At 46.0% G+C, this 12873-nt stretch overlaps 1 protein-coding gene across 1 annotated transcript; it reads left to right on the top strand.

Moving 5' to 3' along the window:
• Window positions 1-10965: 10965 nt before the first annotated feature.
• On the top strand, window positions 10966-12754 carry id2a (inhibitor of DNA binding 2a). Its single transcript, XM_079573801.1, has 3 exons — window positions 10966-11362; window positions 11544-11604; window positions 12199-12754. The coding sequence occupies exons 1-2, from the start codon at window positions 11048-11050 to the stop codon at window positions 11598-11600; spliced, it is 372 nt and encodes a 123-aa protein (XP_079429927.1). The 5' UTR covers window positions 10966-11047; the 3' UTR covers window positions 11601-11604; window positions 12199-12754.
• The last annotated feature ends 119 nt before the right edge of the window (window positions 12755-12873 follow it).

Here is a 12873-nt window from a genome sequence, read left to right as displayed (position 1 = left end):
TGACGTACACAACATTCATTCATATGCAGGACAGCGGTGTCTTGCCTAAGGACACAACAACAGTATGCACTGGACCAAACTGCTCTACCATCGGAGCCATTGTCACTTAACATACAAACAATACATCACCCATCAGCCAGGAGATGGACAGACATACAGGCAGACAGTGAGACAGAAGGAAGGCAGCTGAGCGGCTTTGTGGAGCTTTATGAGGCTGTGCGCAATAGCACAGGTGGACAAATGTGTGGGGACAGATGGACAGGCTGAGGGACAGACAGACGGGGGGACAGACAAAGGGACAGATAGACAGAGAGACAGAGACAGGAGGTATGAATGTGAGTGCTGGAGCTGAGAGCGGATGTCAGAGCAGGTTGTGTGTTCGGCAGTAGCAGAGATGAGAAGGAGAGAACAGGAAGCGTCCTCCTGGAGACAGATGGACTGCCATGCTGTGGACACATACGCACGCACACCAACTGCATACCCACAGCACCACGGATCAGCCCATGGAGCACTGTGCATGACTGGTCTATCCACAGAAACACGCCACAACATGTCGACTTAAAATGAAATTATAAGAAAGAAGAAATGGCACACTTTACAGCAAAGTTTACTCCACCACTGAGTGAAACTGCCATAAAACACTCAAACACAGCACAGCACTATCCCATGCTCTCAGTATCACCTTAAAAACATGTTAAAAAAACCGTAAATCCTCCAACAAGGTGCTCTGGAGATGGGTCCCCAGGCACTGTATTGCCCTAAAAGGTTGCCCTAAAAGCATCGAAGGACAATGAAGTACTTCACCTTATTCTCTGTGTGTGATGTCATGATATCCAAACTTAATCAATAATACTTTCCGCACTTCCTTTATCAGTTATGCATGGAGACATAATGCAAGCTTGTCTGAGGTGTAGAGCTCCAGAGGAGTGAGTGACTGAAGGGCAGGTGTGATTTGCACAGGTATCGTGCACTGTCGCAGGACGTGTTGTCTGTATACTCTCACCCTCGTTAGAACAACCAGGAAGAGGAAGCCGTCTTCACAGTCTCCTCTCCAGCAGCGCCTGCAGTGTGTGCATCATGTGAGGTGTGTTCACAGCACTGCCAGCACATCTCAGCCAGAGCCCTATAGGAACAGACATCTGTGGAGCTGAGGACGCCAGCTTGCACGGCCGTCTCTGGAGGAAGCCCGCCATGGTGAGACGAGGAGACTGTCAGTAGATAATTAGAGGAGAGCCTTGGACACAGATGAACATGTTTAATCCGAACAAGGCGCGAGTCTTCAGGCCGGACCAAAAACTGAAGCACATAGCGGGGGTTTGCCCGGACTCGGAGCTGATGCTGTTGGGCGACGTAACAGCTGAGCTACTGAGGGGCAGATGTGACTCCAGAGAGTTCCTAACACATCTTCACTAACATCAGCTGCTACAGCTCTAAATTAACATCAAATGAAAAACACTCAAATTGGTTACTTGTCTTTTTTTTTTTTTAAGGCTTGTCAATATCACAAAAAGAAAGTTTGGCCATTCCTTCAAAGCCAGTGGGGCAATCTGTCATGGGAGTTGCATCTATGGGGTGACCGCAGTGCAGCGCCGTAAAACCCATCTTGAGCTATGGGTTTAGATCAGGACTGCATCGCTATATTGTGCGTTTTTAGGTTGAGGGGACAAACTGATTAACGGGAGGAAACGCACCCACGCGCAGAGAGGACATGCAAACTCCTACACGGCCCAAAAAACAAACCTGTGACATGAGGCCTTCTGACAGAGTGGAGCTAATGTCACAGCGCCCAGACAGATTATAGGAGGGTTCAAGGGCACCCTCACAATAACAGTTCATTGACTTCTGTTTGGGATATAAAGATACTTATTGTCTTTACAAATGTGCCATATTTCTGCAGTCCTCACCCTCCCACACACTTGAACGTTTCAATGTTTGTTTCTCTACGAAGCTATAAAAGTCAATGTTAAAAATGTAAGTACCGTTATTTTGAGTACAAGCTATTACAGATTAGACATTCATTTTCCTGTCTAAATCCTGAGCCTATTCTATTTATTATATCAGATGTTGTTGCTTCTAAAACTCCCACACACCCATCACCCTACGCTACCTTTCCCCACTCCACAATTGCAACCCATAGTTTCAACTAAGGTTCAAAGTGGCTGGCGTCTTCAAACTTACCTCTAAATATGAGTCCAGGCCTGAGGCAAACTTGGACCGCCGAACGAAGAAAGCAGCACAGCAGCGCCTCGTCCTGGGGGCCGCTCTCTGTAACCATCTTGCTGCCACACGAGGCTCGGCGCTGGTTGCCAAAGTGCGTTTCCAGCGCGGTGAGCAGGTATACAGGAGAAAACATGTGCAGCCGGAACTCTGCCAGCGCCGACAGAAGGTCTGCAATGATGTTTCAGTACATAGATTATGCAGATAGCACGGTCCGAAATGAGGAACAGAACAGGAGCCAGACACGGCAGCGATGGAGAGGAGGTGCTGCGGGCCACTGTGCACGAGTTTGAAGGAGTTCGGAAAACATCATGGAAATCTGAAGGAGAAGGCTAAATACTGCATTATGTTAATATTATTAATTATACTTCTCTAAATCCTGTGACCAAAGGGCCTCTGACATAAGATAATTTAACAGTTGAACTTCTCATCTTTAATAGACAATAGATAGACTTGACTAGTGCACAGACCCCCGCAGGTGTCGTGGCGTCAAAGATACGACAAAGAAAGAAAAGAATTGACTTAATGCCGTATTTGGATCTAAATGTAACCATGTCTTAGGCCACTTGATATTGTAAATGTTCGTCAAAACTTTGCAAGACTGCATCATGAGAACAGAACTGCGGAATTTGTATTGAGCCGCGCTGGGACACAGGGGCCATTATGTCATTACAGTTAAGAATTTGCATGTCATACACAGATCCTGCTTCTGTCTGCACAGCTGCCGCTTGGCACAGAAGCGGCACCAGCTTTCATCCCAACAAACATGAACGTTTCACCACAGACCAGTGTTACAGACCCTAGACCTATACATCACTCAGAAAATAAGAAGGTGGGGTTCTTTGAGGGGGGGAAAAAAACCTTCTAAGCCTCTAATTCCACAATCTCCACCTGATCCTTTAGCCCAAATTGCTTCTCCATTCATGCCATGATTATCCGCCTGTTAGGATGAGAGGAGTGCTGAAGAGATAGTGAGTAGGCATTGGGATGGGGGCTTTGGAGATGCCTTCAGAGGGGCGGGGTGGAGGGACGCTTCCACTGGACGTGGAGATGTGTAGAGTAGTATAGAAGTGTGCACTACTAACAAAGGTTTAGGGTCCTTTAAAGTCTGGATGCGTCGCCGTGCCGGACCACCGCAGCACTGCGCTAATGGTCGGGCATTAGCATTTCAAGGAGCCTCCATTAAACGGGCCAAGAAAAGCTGCTCTCGGTGGGGGGAATCCATTCTGTCCCAAGCTCCAACATCTGCTGCAGCCGTCCCAGCCAGAAGGATGAAGCCGCACAGCCTCTGATTTACTGGAATGACAGACAGACAGGCAGAACGAAGGACCATATGCGGAAGAGGGTGAAAAAAGGAAAAAGATAAAAATCCTCCTCAGTCAACTGGGACCACCGCTCTATCACATGTTTAAATCCAGCACCGGGGAGCTCAAACTTTTTTTTTGTTTGGAGTTCCAAAACTGTCTGTGTTGGCAGGCTGAGGGCAGTGATGTTCTGCGTGTAAAGAGATCATTCGCAAACAGATCTATAATATTTTCCTCAATTGTGTTTGAATGGATGACTTAAAGGTGCATTACGCAACTTTTTATGTGGAATTAAAATGTTTATATTTGTGTGTATTTGACCTTGTAGTGAGTGGGTGGTCAGCATGGCGCCTTTGCTTTCCATCACAGTGGCCGCTATGACGCTCCTGGATCAATTGTTTGCGAATGGACCCTCTCACCAGAAAACTTACGTAACAGTCGATCCTGGGGTGTTGTAGAGACTCGGTCACTGCGAGGTAAAATACGTTAAAAATCTCAACCTTTTTGCAGCAAAAGTTGCATAATGCAGCTTTAACTACTGAGTCTGACAGTGCAGCTAAAGCACAAATTTAAATATATTCTATAGCCAACCCCTCGAAGACCAAATCAAATCCTATCGAGAGTCTTGCTTTTATAGGCCATGATCTGTAGTTTGGGTGGTACTTCGAACCTTTCTTTGTCGGTATAAAGTTACCTTCATGTATCTGAGGTGTTTGTGTGTGTGTGTGTGTGTGTGTGTGTCTGTGTGTGTGTGTGTCTGTGCGTGTGTGTGTGGTGGCATTGCAACATTGCAATCCCACAAAAATGAACTCCCAGTCTCAGCAAGTTTGTCTCCCCGTATTTACTCCGCAACAGGCGTAGACAGTGAGGCAAGCTCCACCACAAGGTCTGACGCTACAAACAGTCGCGAAAAACACACCGCGGACAGGTCTCTACGGAAATCAAAGGTCACGGAAAACAAGAGAGGAGTCTGATTATCAGTGTCATGAGGAATTACTTATGACGACGAGTAATGAAATAAGCAAATAACATTCACACTGCAGGGCGGTTTTTGACAGAGTGACTTTTGGCATTTGTTTTGAGCTGATTATAGTAGGATTTTTGCATTCTCATGTAACAAAAAGCACCATCATGATGAATTTACCTCCCCAAGTGTCTGGGAATGACATGGAAGGATTTTCAAGTTGATATTTACAAACTCAGAAAATGCAGCCTTCAAAGACTTCCTGGGACACGGCAAGATTTTTTATTCCTCTGCAAACGGCCGTGAGTTGAGGTCAGTCCAAGTCGAGACGCGGCTTTTTTATCAGTTTTAAAACTCACCACAGTGTAATAACACGGCGGACTCTAATGACAGGCTCTAATGGCAAGTTACACAAGAGGCGCCCACAGGTTGGTGATGTCATGGCACCACTCGGCAGACAGTTTCTCCTCATGTGCCCGACCCAGAGATGGAGAATCGACTTTGTGCTACAACGGAAGTCATTGATCGAAAAAGACACCTGATGAGCTAGGGCTCTCAGAAGCATCTTTTGTGTTGCTTGGAGCACCCTCGGCTGGCAGCAGGGGAGAATCAACATGACCCATTAAAAAGGAATAAGACACAGTAACAGGATTGCTAAAACCTGTATAAATGATGAGGGAACATCTTAAGCTCAAAAAAGTAGATTTCGCATGACAACAACATGACCAGACGAGAAGAAGGCCAAAGCCACTGGTCATTGGACACAGAAAATCCCTTTTCAGTTGCCAATGTGCCCTTCATTAAAACACTTGGGAAAACATTGTCTCCATCATTCCACTAGATTTGTAACTTTGCTCAAATTAAAGGGAAATAAACACCATACTTTTTGTCAAGAGAAACGCCTGGGGGAGAGTTGTCAATGGTAGTATTTAGAACAGCTTTTTGGATGGGGTAAGTTGTCCCGATAGGCTGTGTGTCTTTGGGGTTAGATAGAAGAAGACTGACAGCATTGAGATAGCCTGGCACCTATTTATAGTGCCAGGCCATCTGCAGCGCTCCCTCTTGTCTTTGGTCATGGTGTTCACAAAGGCTGCGGGCAGATTCCAACAGCCCCACTCCAGCCGCCCTTTTCAGCGGGGATCCAGTGCAGAGAGACCCCTCCATTCGCACACACGCACACACAGCCCCTCTTACTCCACGGACTCCATGCTTGTCGGACATTGGATTTGAAACAGAGACGAGGAGGGGAGAAAATGGGACGGGTAGGATAGCTTCCATTCTAGGCCTCAAAAACAGTGGGGTTTTGGTCAGCGCGTTGGTTCCAGGTCGTTCAATGCAATGTGTCCTCTGCCAAATCACGATGTAACAAAATGAACATTCATATTCTGACAGGTCCATAAAATATATTATGAAAGAGGCCGTGATTCAAAATGACCCAAGGAGTCACATGTCTGGATCCTGTGACCGCATCCTCTTTCTCGTCTCACATCCTCTTTGGCCTCGCGCAGTGGACTGGCGGCAGAGGAACTGGTGCTCCCGGCTCCCAGTGCTATGTGTCAACTTGAAATACACAGTAATAACGGAATCTTGTGCTTTTGATCAAGTTCTCAAATCATCCGGTGCTGCTGAGAAACTCCGCAGCTGCATAATCAAGACCCTTCTACACGTGATGTAAATACTCAAAGCTCACAGAAAAAATAATTAACATTATAACACAACATACATTCAAATGAGACAAAGTGGCAGGCATTACAAATACTTGTCAACAGAGACTTAAGCAGGTCACAGCTGTGAGACAATTATACCTGAGGTTGTGTTGTATGCAAATGTTTAGATGACTGATAGAAAACATTAGTGTGAGCTGCAGAGGGACAGTCGCCATGGGAAGTGGAGCCCGAGGCCTCGAGTAGCCCACTTCACTGCGCTGCACTGGCTTTAACTTGATAGAGACATCTGCAAGTCAATGCTGCTATGAGAGAGAACTTTCTTTGAGTGAACCTTCATCACCGCCACAAAGATGGTTTGTACTGAGGGCGCAGACCTTTGTGCTACACCTCTGCTTCTATCAACTCAGTGTACACATCTACACATTGGAACTACTTTGTTAGAGCACTCATTGTTTCATTTGACCTTGAGTCTCCAGGACAATAAACGTTCACTTGAGTTTTGTTTTACAAAAGCGATGCATAGAGGGACATACGCACACCCTCTTTCAGATTTCAGTCGTCAAACCAGTGACTAATTCCATTTACAGATAAAACACAGCCAGATTACCTTCTACACACGTTTCTCTTTGAGTGTGAAAAGATGGCACACAGCCACATCCTCCCACTGCTTCTTAGTTCATTAAAATACAGATGAGAGTGTAGAGCGCGGGCCAACACGACGCCTCCCAGCTAATCCAGCAAACACAAACATCACATGAATTATCTGTAATGGAGAGGCCTGTGTTCTGGCAGCACTGACGGAGAATGACACAAAGACAGTTTATTTTGGTAAATATTTGGATTTCATTTTGTTCATCTTTTCATGTACGTAATTATCTGGCAAATATAAATGTGATTAGAAAGGCTCTGCCTTTCATCAACAGGCTATAAATGTCTTTAGGTGTGGTTCCAGCGGTTTTCTTAGCACTGCTCCTCTCTGAAAACAAAACTTGGGGAAAGTTTGGGGGTTTGATCAACTTCAGCTTCTCTAAAGCCAGAGAAATATGCAGAGGGGAAGCTGCATCATCCACCTGTCTGAGGTCAGATAGCTCCTCCATAAGATCCACAGCCAACTGTGCAACAACACAAGTGCATCTCTGCCACGTGGCAATCTAATCTACTTAAAGTGCTATTTCTTCAGCACACTGCCTTTTAATGCCTAATCTTGGCAACAGCACATGAAATCTAGCACCTTAATTCCATTAGCTTGTTACTGTGTAAGGTCCAATAATCTACAGCTAACTGCTTCACATAAACTGAACCTGCACCTACAATAACCTCTGATCCATTTTTATTTCACTAAGAGCGTCAAAGAGCTGATTCATTTTGTTTTAGCTATGCAACCTATCTCATCAATGTTATGAGCCAAATTGCGGGGCGACTTTCATCTGAACGCATCAGAATTACAATCTCCAATTTATAAAAAGGTTCATGTCTCCACAGTCCAGATTCACATGGAGAAAGGGGAGTTTCTCTCCAGACTACAGACTCAGACAGGTACTGTAAGAACTATAGTCTGAGCTGCTCTCTGGTGAGTGTGAGCTGCGCTCTCCTCAGTGAGGCTCAGAATTTAACTTTAGTGTATGTCTGGAGTAAATGGAGAGATACAGTGACAGCTGTGCCTCACTGATAGGTGGGCGACACATATCTTAACGTGTGATGCTTTGCCAATGGGCAATATTGCCCAAAAGTAAAACAGTGGCCAACTTTTCCACTCTGCCAACTGGTTGGTGGTTGCCTGCTGGCCAAGAGATCTAAGAGTTTCATTTCTAAAAGAAATTTGTGGGATTTTAATAACTTACACTATTTGATTTAAGTAAGAGTAGTCAGTATACTGTACAGACATGTTAAACAGGTGAATGAGAGATTTACAGTAGGCTCCATTACAAGCACAAACGACCGTAATCCTCTGGTCCTCTCGTCCAATCTCAAGGCCTCATTCACCACACTACTCCACCACTGTCTCCCCATCAATGAAACTGAGATAAGAGGATTCACCTGGTTGTTCAAAAACTTAAAATGCATTGTAGGCAGCCTAAGTGAAGTTGCACTCAATGTAATGATGTACTAATCCTCTTACTGCCTCATGGCAAAACAAATTCAGGGTTTTGATTGAACTTTTGGTTTAGGCAACTAGAGCCTGATAAAAAAAAACCCTGCTCATTTGGCTCTATTTAGGCATCCTCTCCCCCCAAATGTAACGAAATAAAACCCCAATATTTTCCTGAAAAAGTCACAGAGCTGAGTTGGCTTCTACGTTTGAGTCAGACGTGTCGGTTCTGAGAGAGGAGAATGTCACAAATGTTACAGAAGTGCACATTCCCGCACACTGCGTGTCCAGTTGGAAACTCGGAGACAGAGGCCTGTTGTTCACTTCCTGCAGGTCTGAACTGGCCTCGGACCGAACTCGCCCCGGTTCGACTTCGCTGAACAGGATCAGCTGAACCCGAGCTCTCCCTCACAATCCCCGAAACCCCGTTTCCGTGGAAACCGTCTCAGCGGCGCCTCGAGGGCTGCCGTGAATGGGGTGACGTCACGGCAGCGGCGCCAGAAAGTCTGCTTCAAAAACACACATTACCAGGGAAAGAGCGGAAGGAGCGCAAGGAGCGGTGCAGGTCCGCGCTCCGGTGTCGGCATCGGCGTAAAGAGAAAGCACCTCCACTGTGGACACGAGGGTAGCGCAAAGAGCTAATTCATATGAACATGCTGTTGTTCCGAATTAGCCTAACAAAGATCTCGCTGTAAAGATCAGAAGTGGCTTGAGGTGATGGGGCGATAGGGTGGCATGTTAGACCATAGCCCAGTGCCTCTGTGGCCACAGCTACAACAATCATCTAGTGTGGGGTGTTTCATCATAAAGTGGACGCTGCTGCGCTGGTCCATTGCGCATTATTCCTATGTGTTCTCACTGTTCCCCAAATGCATCAGAACCCACAGCGCGCATTCTATCACAGCCTTCGGGGCCATTAGTGCAGTGTCCTATGCGCTCTCTTCAGTTCCAGACGGAAGAATGAAGTGTAGCAGACACGAGGAAACGCTACAGTGTAAACAGGATTAAATCAGCCCCGCACGTGCTTGGGCCGTGACTTAAGACAACACAACACATCAGCTGCCAAATAAGAGCATCATGACGCATGCCCCCGCACCTGCCTATATCTTAAGGCCAACAGATGCACAAATGTGCACATGCAAACCCTAAACAGAATAGTATTTTCATTTTAAAAAGAGGCCAACTTTGAACAAAGCCATATCTCAATACGAATATTCAGGATATGAAGGTTGAAAAATTAATTAAACGGCTCTTTAAGCTCATTCATTTGACTAATGCTAAATTGTAACATATGGGTTAAACCCACACCGTGAAACATTTCACCCAATAAATAGAGTAAAATACAAGCATATTTTTACCATTGCAAAATGCCTTCAAATGAACAAACATGTGTTTGCAGTGAGTGGCTCACCTCTATGACTTGTAACTTTACAGGAGCGGGACGTCTCCAGTTCGTCTCCATGAAGATGTTGACTAAAGAGATGAGATTTAAATAGGTTAGGTCCTCATCCAAATCCATTCTTTCATTACTGTAAATACAAATGCATTGTCTGTGTCTATTATAAGGAGCATGTTTTGTATTACTGGCAATAGCATGATCCAAATAGTAACACAGACCGATCCCTGTGCGATTGATATGACTTGAACATAAATATTGCAACCTCTGGCAGGAGCTGCTAATCAGTGTCTGTAAAAGTACAGATTGAGGACTCACATGCATTTGCAGTCATGCCACTCGAACCGGACCAACATTTGTGTATTCATTTGGTTGGAACAGTGCATGCTCATATGCTCTGCTTCGGCCAAAGCAAACCCTATAAACACACAGACCATAATTGCACTGTGCAATGATGTTGTGTACATGCAGTTTTTATATTGCATTATATTGTACCAGTGTGGGCAGGTGGCCTTTCGATTTCAAGGCTGGATTCATATGCGTAACTTGCATTTGTATCAGTTTGATATGCTGCTTGATGTTGAGCCTATCTGCTGAAGGCCTCTGGAAGACTGGCACAAACACGCAATTGCCTCTGATGTTTATTTATTTACTTTCCGAGGCTGGTCAGTTACTCCTCACATGTCACTAGTGTATTTATTCGTAGATGACTTACAGGTGCATTTCTCTGATTATTCTTCAAGATTACTTTTAGTGCAGCGTAGTCTTTGGTGTTCCCACCACAACGGCTCCATTTCGATCGCGCGGTTCCCGGCTGTGCCTCTCACACACCGGGACTGCAGCCGTGAATTAGGAATGATGAGACGCGCCTGAGCATCCTTATCATCACTGCTCCACACCTCAGCTCCAGCCCGCCGTGTCACGAAGCAGACGTGCCCTGAATAAAAGCATTAAAAGCATGAGTAGAAAGGTGCCCCCGTTTAAACCCCGTGTACAATCACGTGCCTGACTTGATTTGGAGCTGCGCGTGCCCACACTTGGCCATACGCAATTGACAACCATGCAAACCATTAATTTTCTTGATCAGAAACAGGTAAGGGCTTAATTTTCCAAATTGCCCACCGGAGCTGCTGAAGCGCCTTTTTGGCCCAGCCTCCAAACCGCGTTGCCCTTGGTAACGAACGGGAAAATAGGAGAGCTGCAGAGCGGTAGCCAATGGCCGAGCAGGAAACGCGTTGAGCGACACACCAGAAGCAACCAGTGAGTGCTTTCGTCCCGCCCCTATTGCACCTCCAGGCTGCTGCCTATTTAAGCCGCTCTGACAGCTCGCTAATCCACTCTGAACACTGGTCGTCTGGCATTAATAGGATATAAAGAAAACCGCGCGCGCAATAACTACACTCTATCAGAATGAAAGCAATAAGCCCTGTGCGGTCTTTGCGAAAAAACAACGGGAATTTTTCAGACTTGGGGATCTCTCGGAGCAAGACCCCGGTGGACGACCCCCTGAGTCTGCTTTACAACATGAACGACTGCTACTCCAAACTGAAGGAGCTGGTGCCGAGTATTCCCCAGAACAAGAGCGTCAGCAGGATGGAAATCCTCCAACACGTTATCGACTACATTCTGGACCTGCAGATCGCTCTGGACTCCGGTGTGGTGCTCTCGCGGACCCGGACTCCCCTGACCACGCTTAACACAGACATCAGCATCTTGTCATTACAGGTAAATACACTCCACGCGTCCTTGTGCGTATGCGTAATTGTCGGGGGAAAAAACAAAAAATGTTAGTTAAATTGATCGATGTGTTTTTATGAACCAAACACTGACAAAGCGGACTATGTGGCCAAATGCCAGAGAAGTACGCGCAGTAAACATGTGTGTTTGTTTGTTTGTTTGTTTGCAGTCCCCGGAGTTGCACACGGAGCTGACGGCAGATGACAGGCGGACTCTGCATCGTTAAAGCGGTAAGTAGGGCTGTGCGTGTCTGCGCGGCTGCTGCTGCTGCTGCATTCAGTCCAGGGCTCCGAACACACAGCCTGTCCATCAGCCTGTCCCTCAGTCTGCCGCAAATGCCCTTCCCAGACGCTCCATTTGTCCACTCCACTCGCAATATGTTCCCCATGACATTTGGAACGAGACTAAAGACACAAAAGCGCGGAGGCTCTCCTTGCGTATTCCGCGGCTGTCACCGGGAGTGTATTGTGCCCTCTTCGCCTATAATGAAGAGCATCTGCAACAGGGAAATAATGGCTGTTTGGATTGCTGCTGCTATGATGTCTGCACATAATTGGTACAAGAAGTGGGTAGGCGCCAGCTGAACGGCAATTACACTGATTCTTCCCCAGATTGTAGGCTCAAGTTGTGCGAGACGGGGCCGTATGTGTGTGTGCGCGCTCGCTCGCTGTGTATTCCTACATCTGGAGCGCAGCTATTCGCTCAGTATTGGGAGTGTTTTGTGAAATGTTAAAAGTGTGGCTTCCTCCCTGGCGCCACTCTGTCCGGAATCCCTGCCCTGTTTGCACTTTCTAAACACGCCTCTCTTTCTCAATCTCTTGCAGGTGTTCAGAGGACGCAGGGAACCACAGCAGGCCAGAGCAGGACTCTACCCTCCGTTCACTTCACCAAGCCCTTCAATGCCCTGGCTGGATTTTGCTTTTTTGGTTTCCTACTGACGCAAGAGACTTTTCTTATATTGGGACAATCTTACGTGACGTGATTTGTGTTTGGACACTTCATTATTATTTAATTTAAGAGTATTTTATTTGCGACTCCTTTCTGGAAAAAGGAAGGCAAAGTGTTGTCCCAAATCTATGGGAAACTGGAGATTGTCGCACGGATTATTGATCTTTAGACCCTTGTTGAAGACTTGGGTCTCTGTGGAGGTGGGGATGGAGACTGGTTGGTAGCTGTAAAAAGTTGAGTCTTGTCAGAACCGTTGGCACGTTGTTTTTTTGAGAAGCAAGTCAAATGAGTCTTGAACCTTTCTCGGGAGTTGATTCTGTACAGTTGCAGACATTTCTGCAAAAGTTCAATGATGTACTTAATAATGCTGAAACTTTTTATAAAAGTAATGTAAATTGTACATTTTTATAGAAAAATAAACAAAACACTCAACTCAAAATTGTCTTATTTGATAGTGACGCCCTCAGATATGTTGTGCGTGTAGAAGTGTTACACGAAAATGGGTGAGCAAATTTATGTGACATATTTAAAGTCTCTCAAAGACCGCACGA

The sequence above is a fragment of the Gobius niger genome, assembly GCF_951799975.1.
Source record: "Gobius niger genome assembly, chromosome: 16".
NCBI lineage: Eukaryota > Metazoa > Chordata > Actinopteri > Gobiiformes > Gobiidae > Gobius > Gobius niger.
Note: the sequence above shows the minus strand (reverse complement) of the source record. Positions and strands in the feature narration are given on the sequence as shown.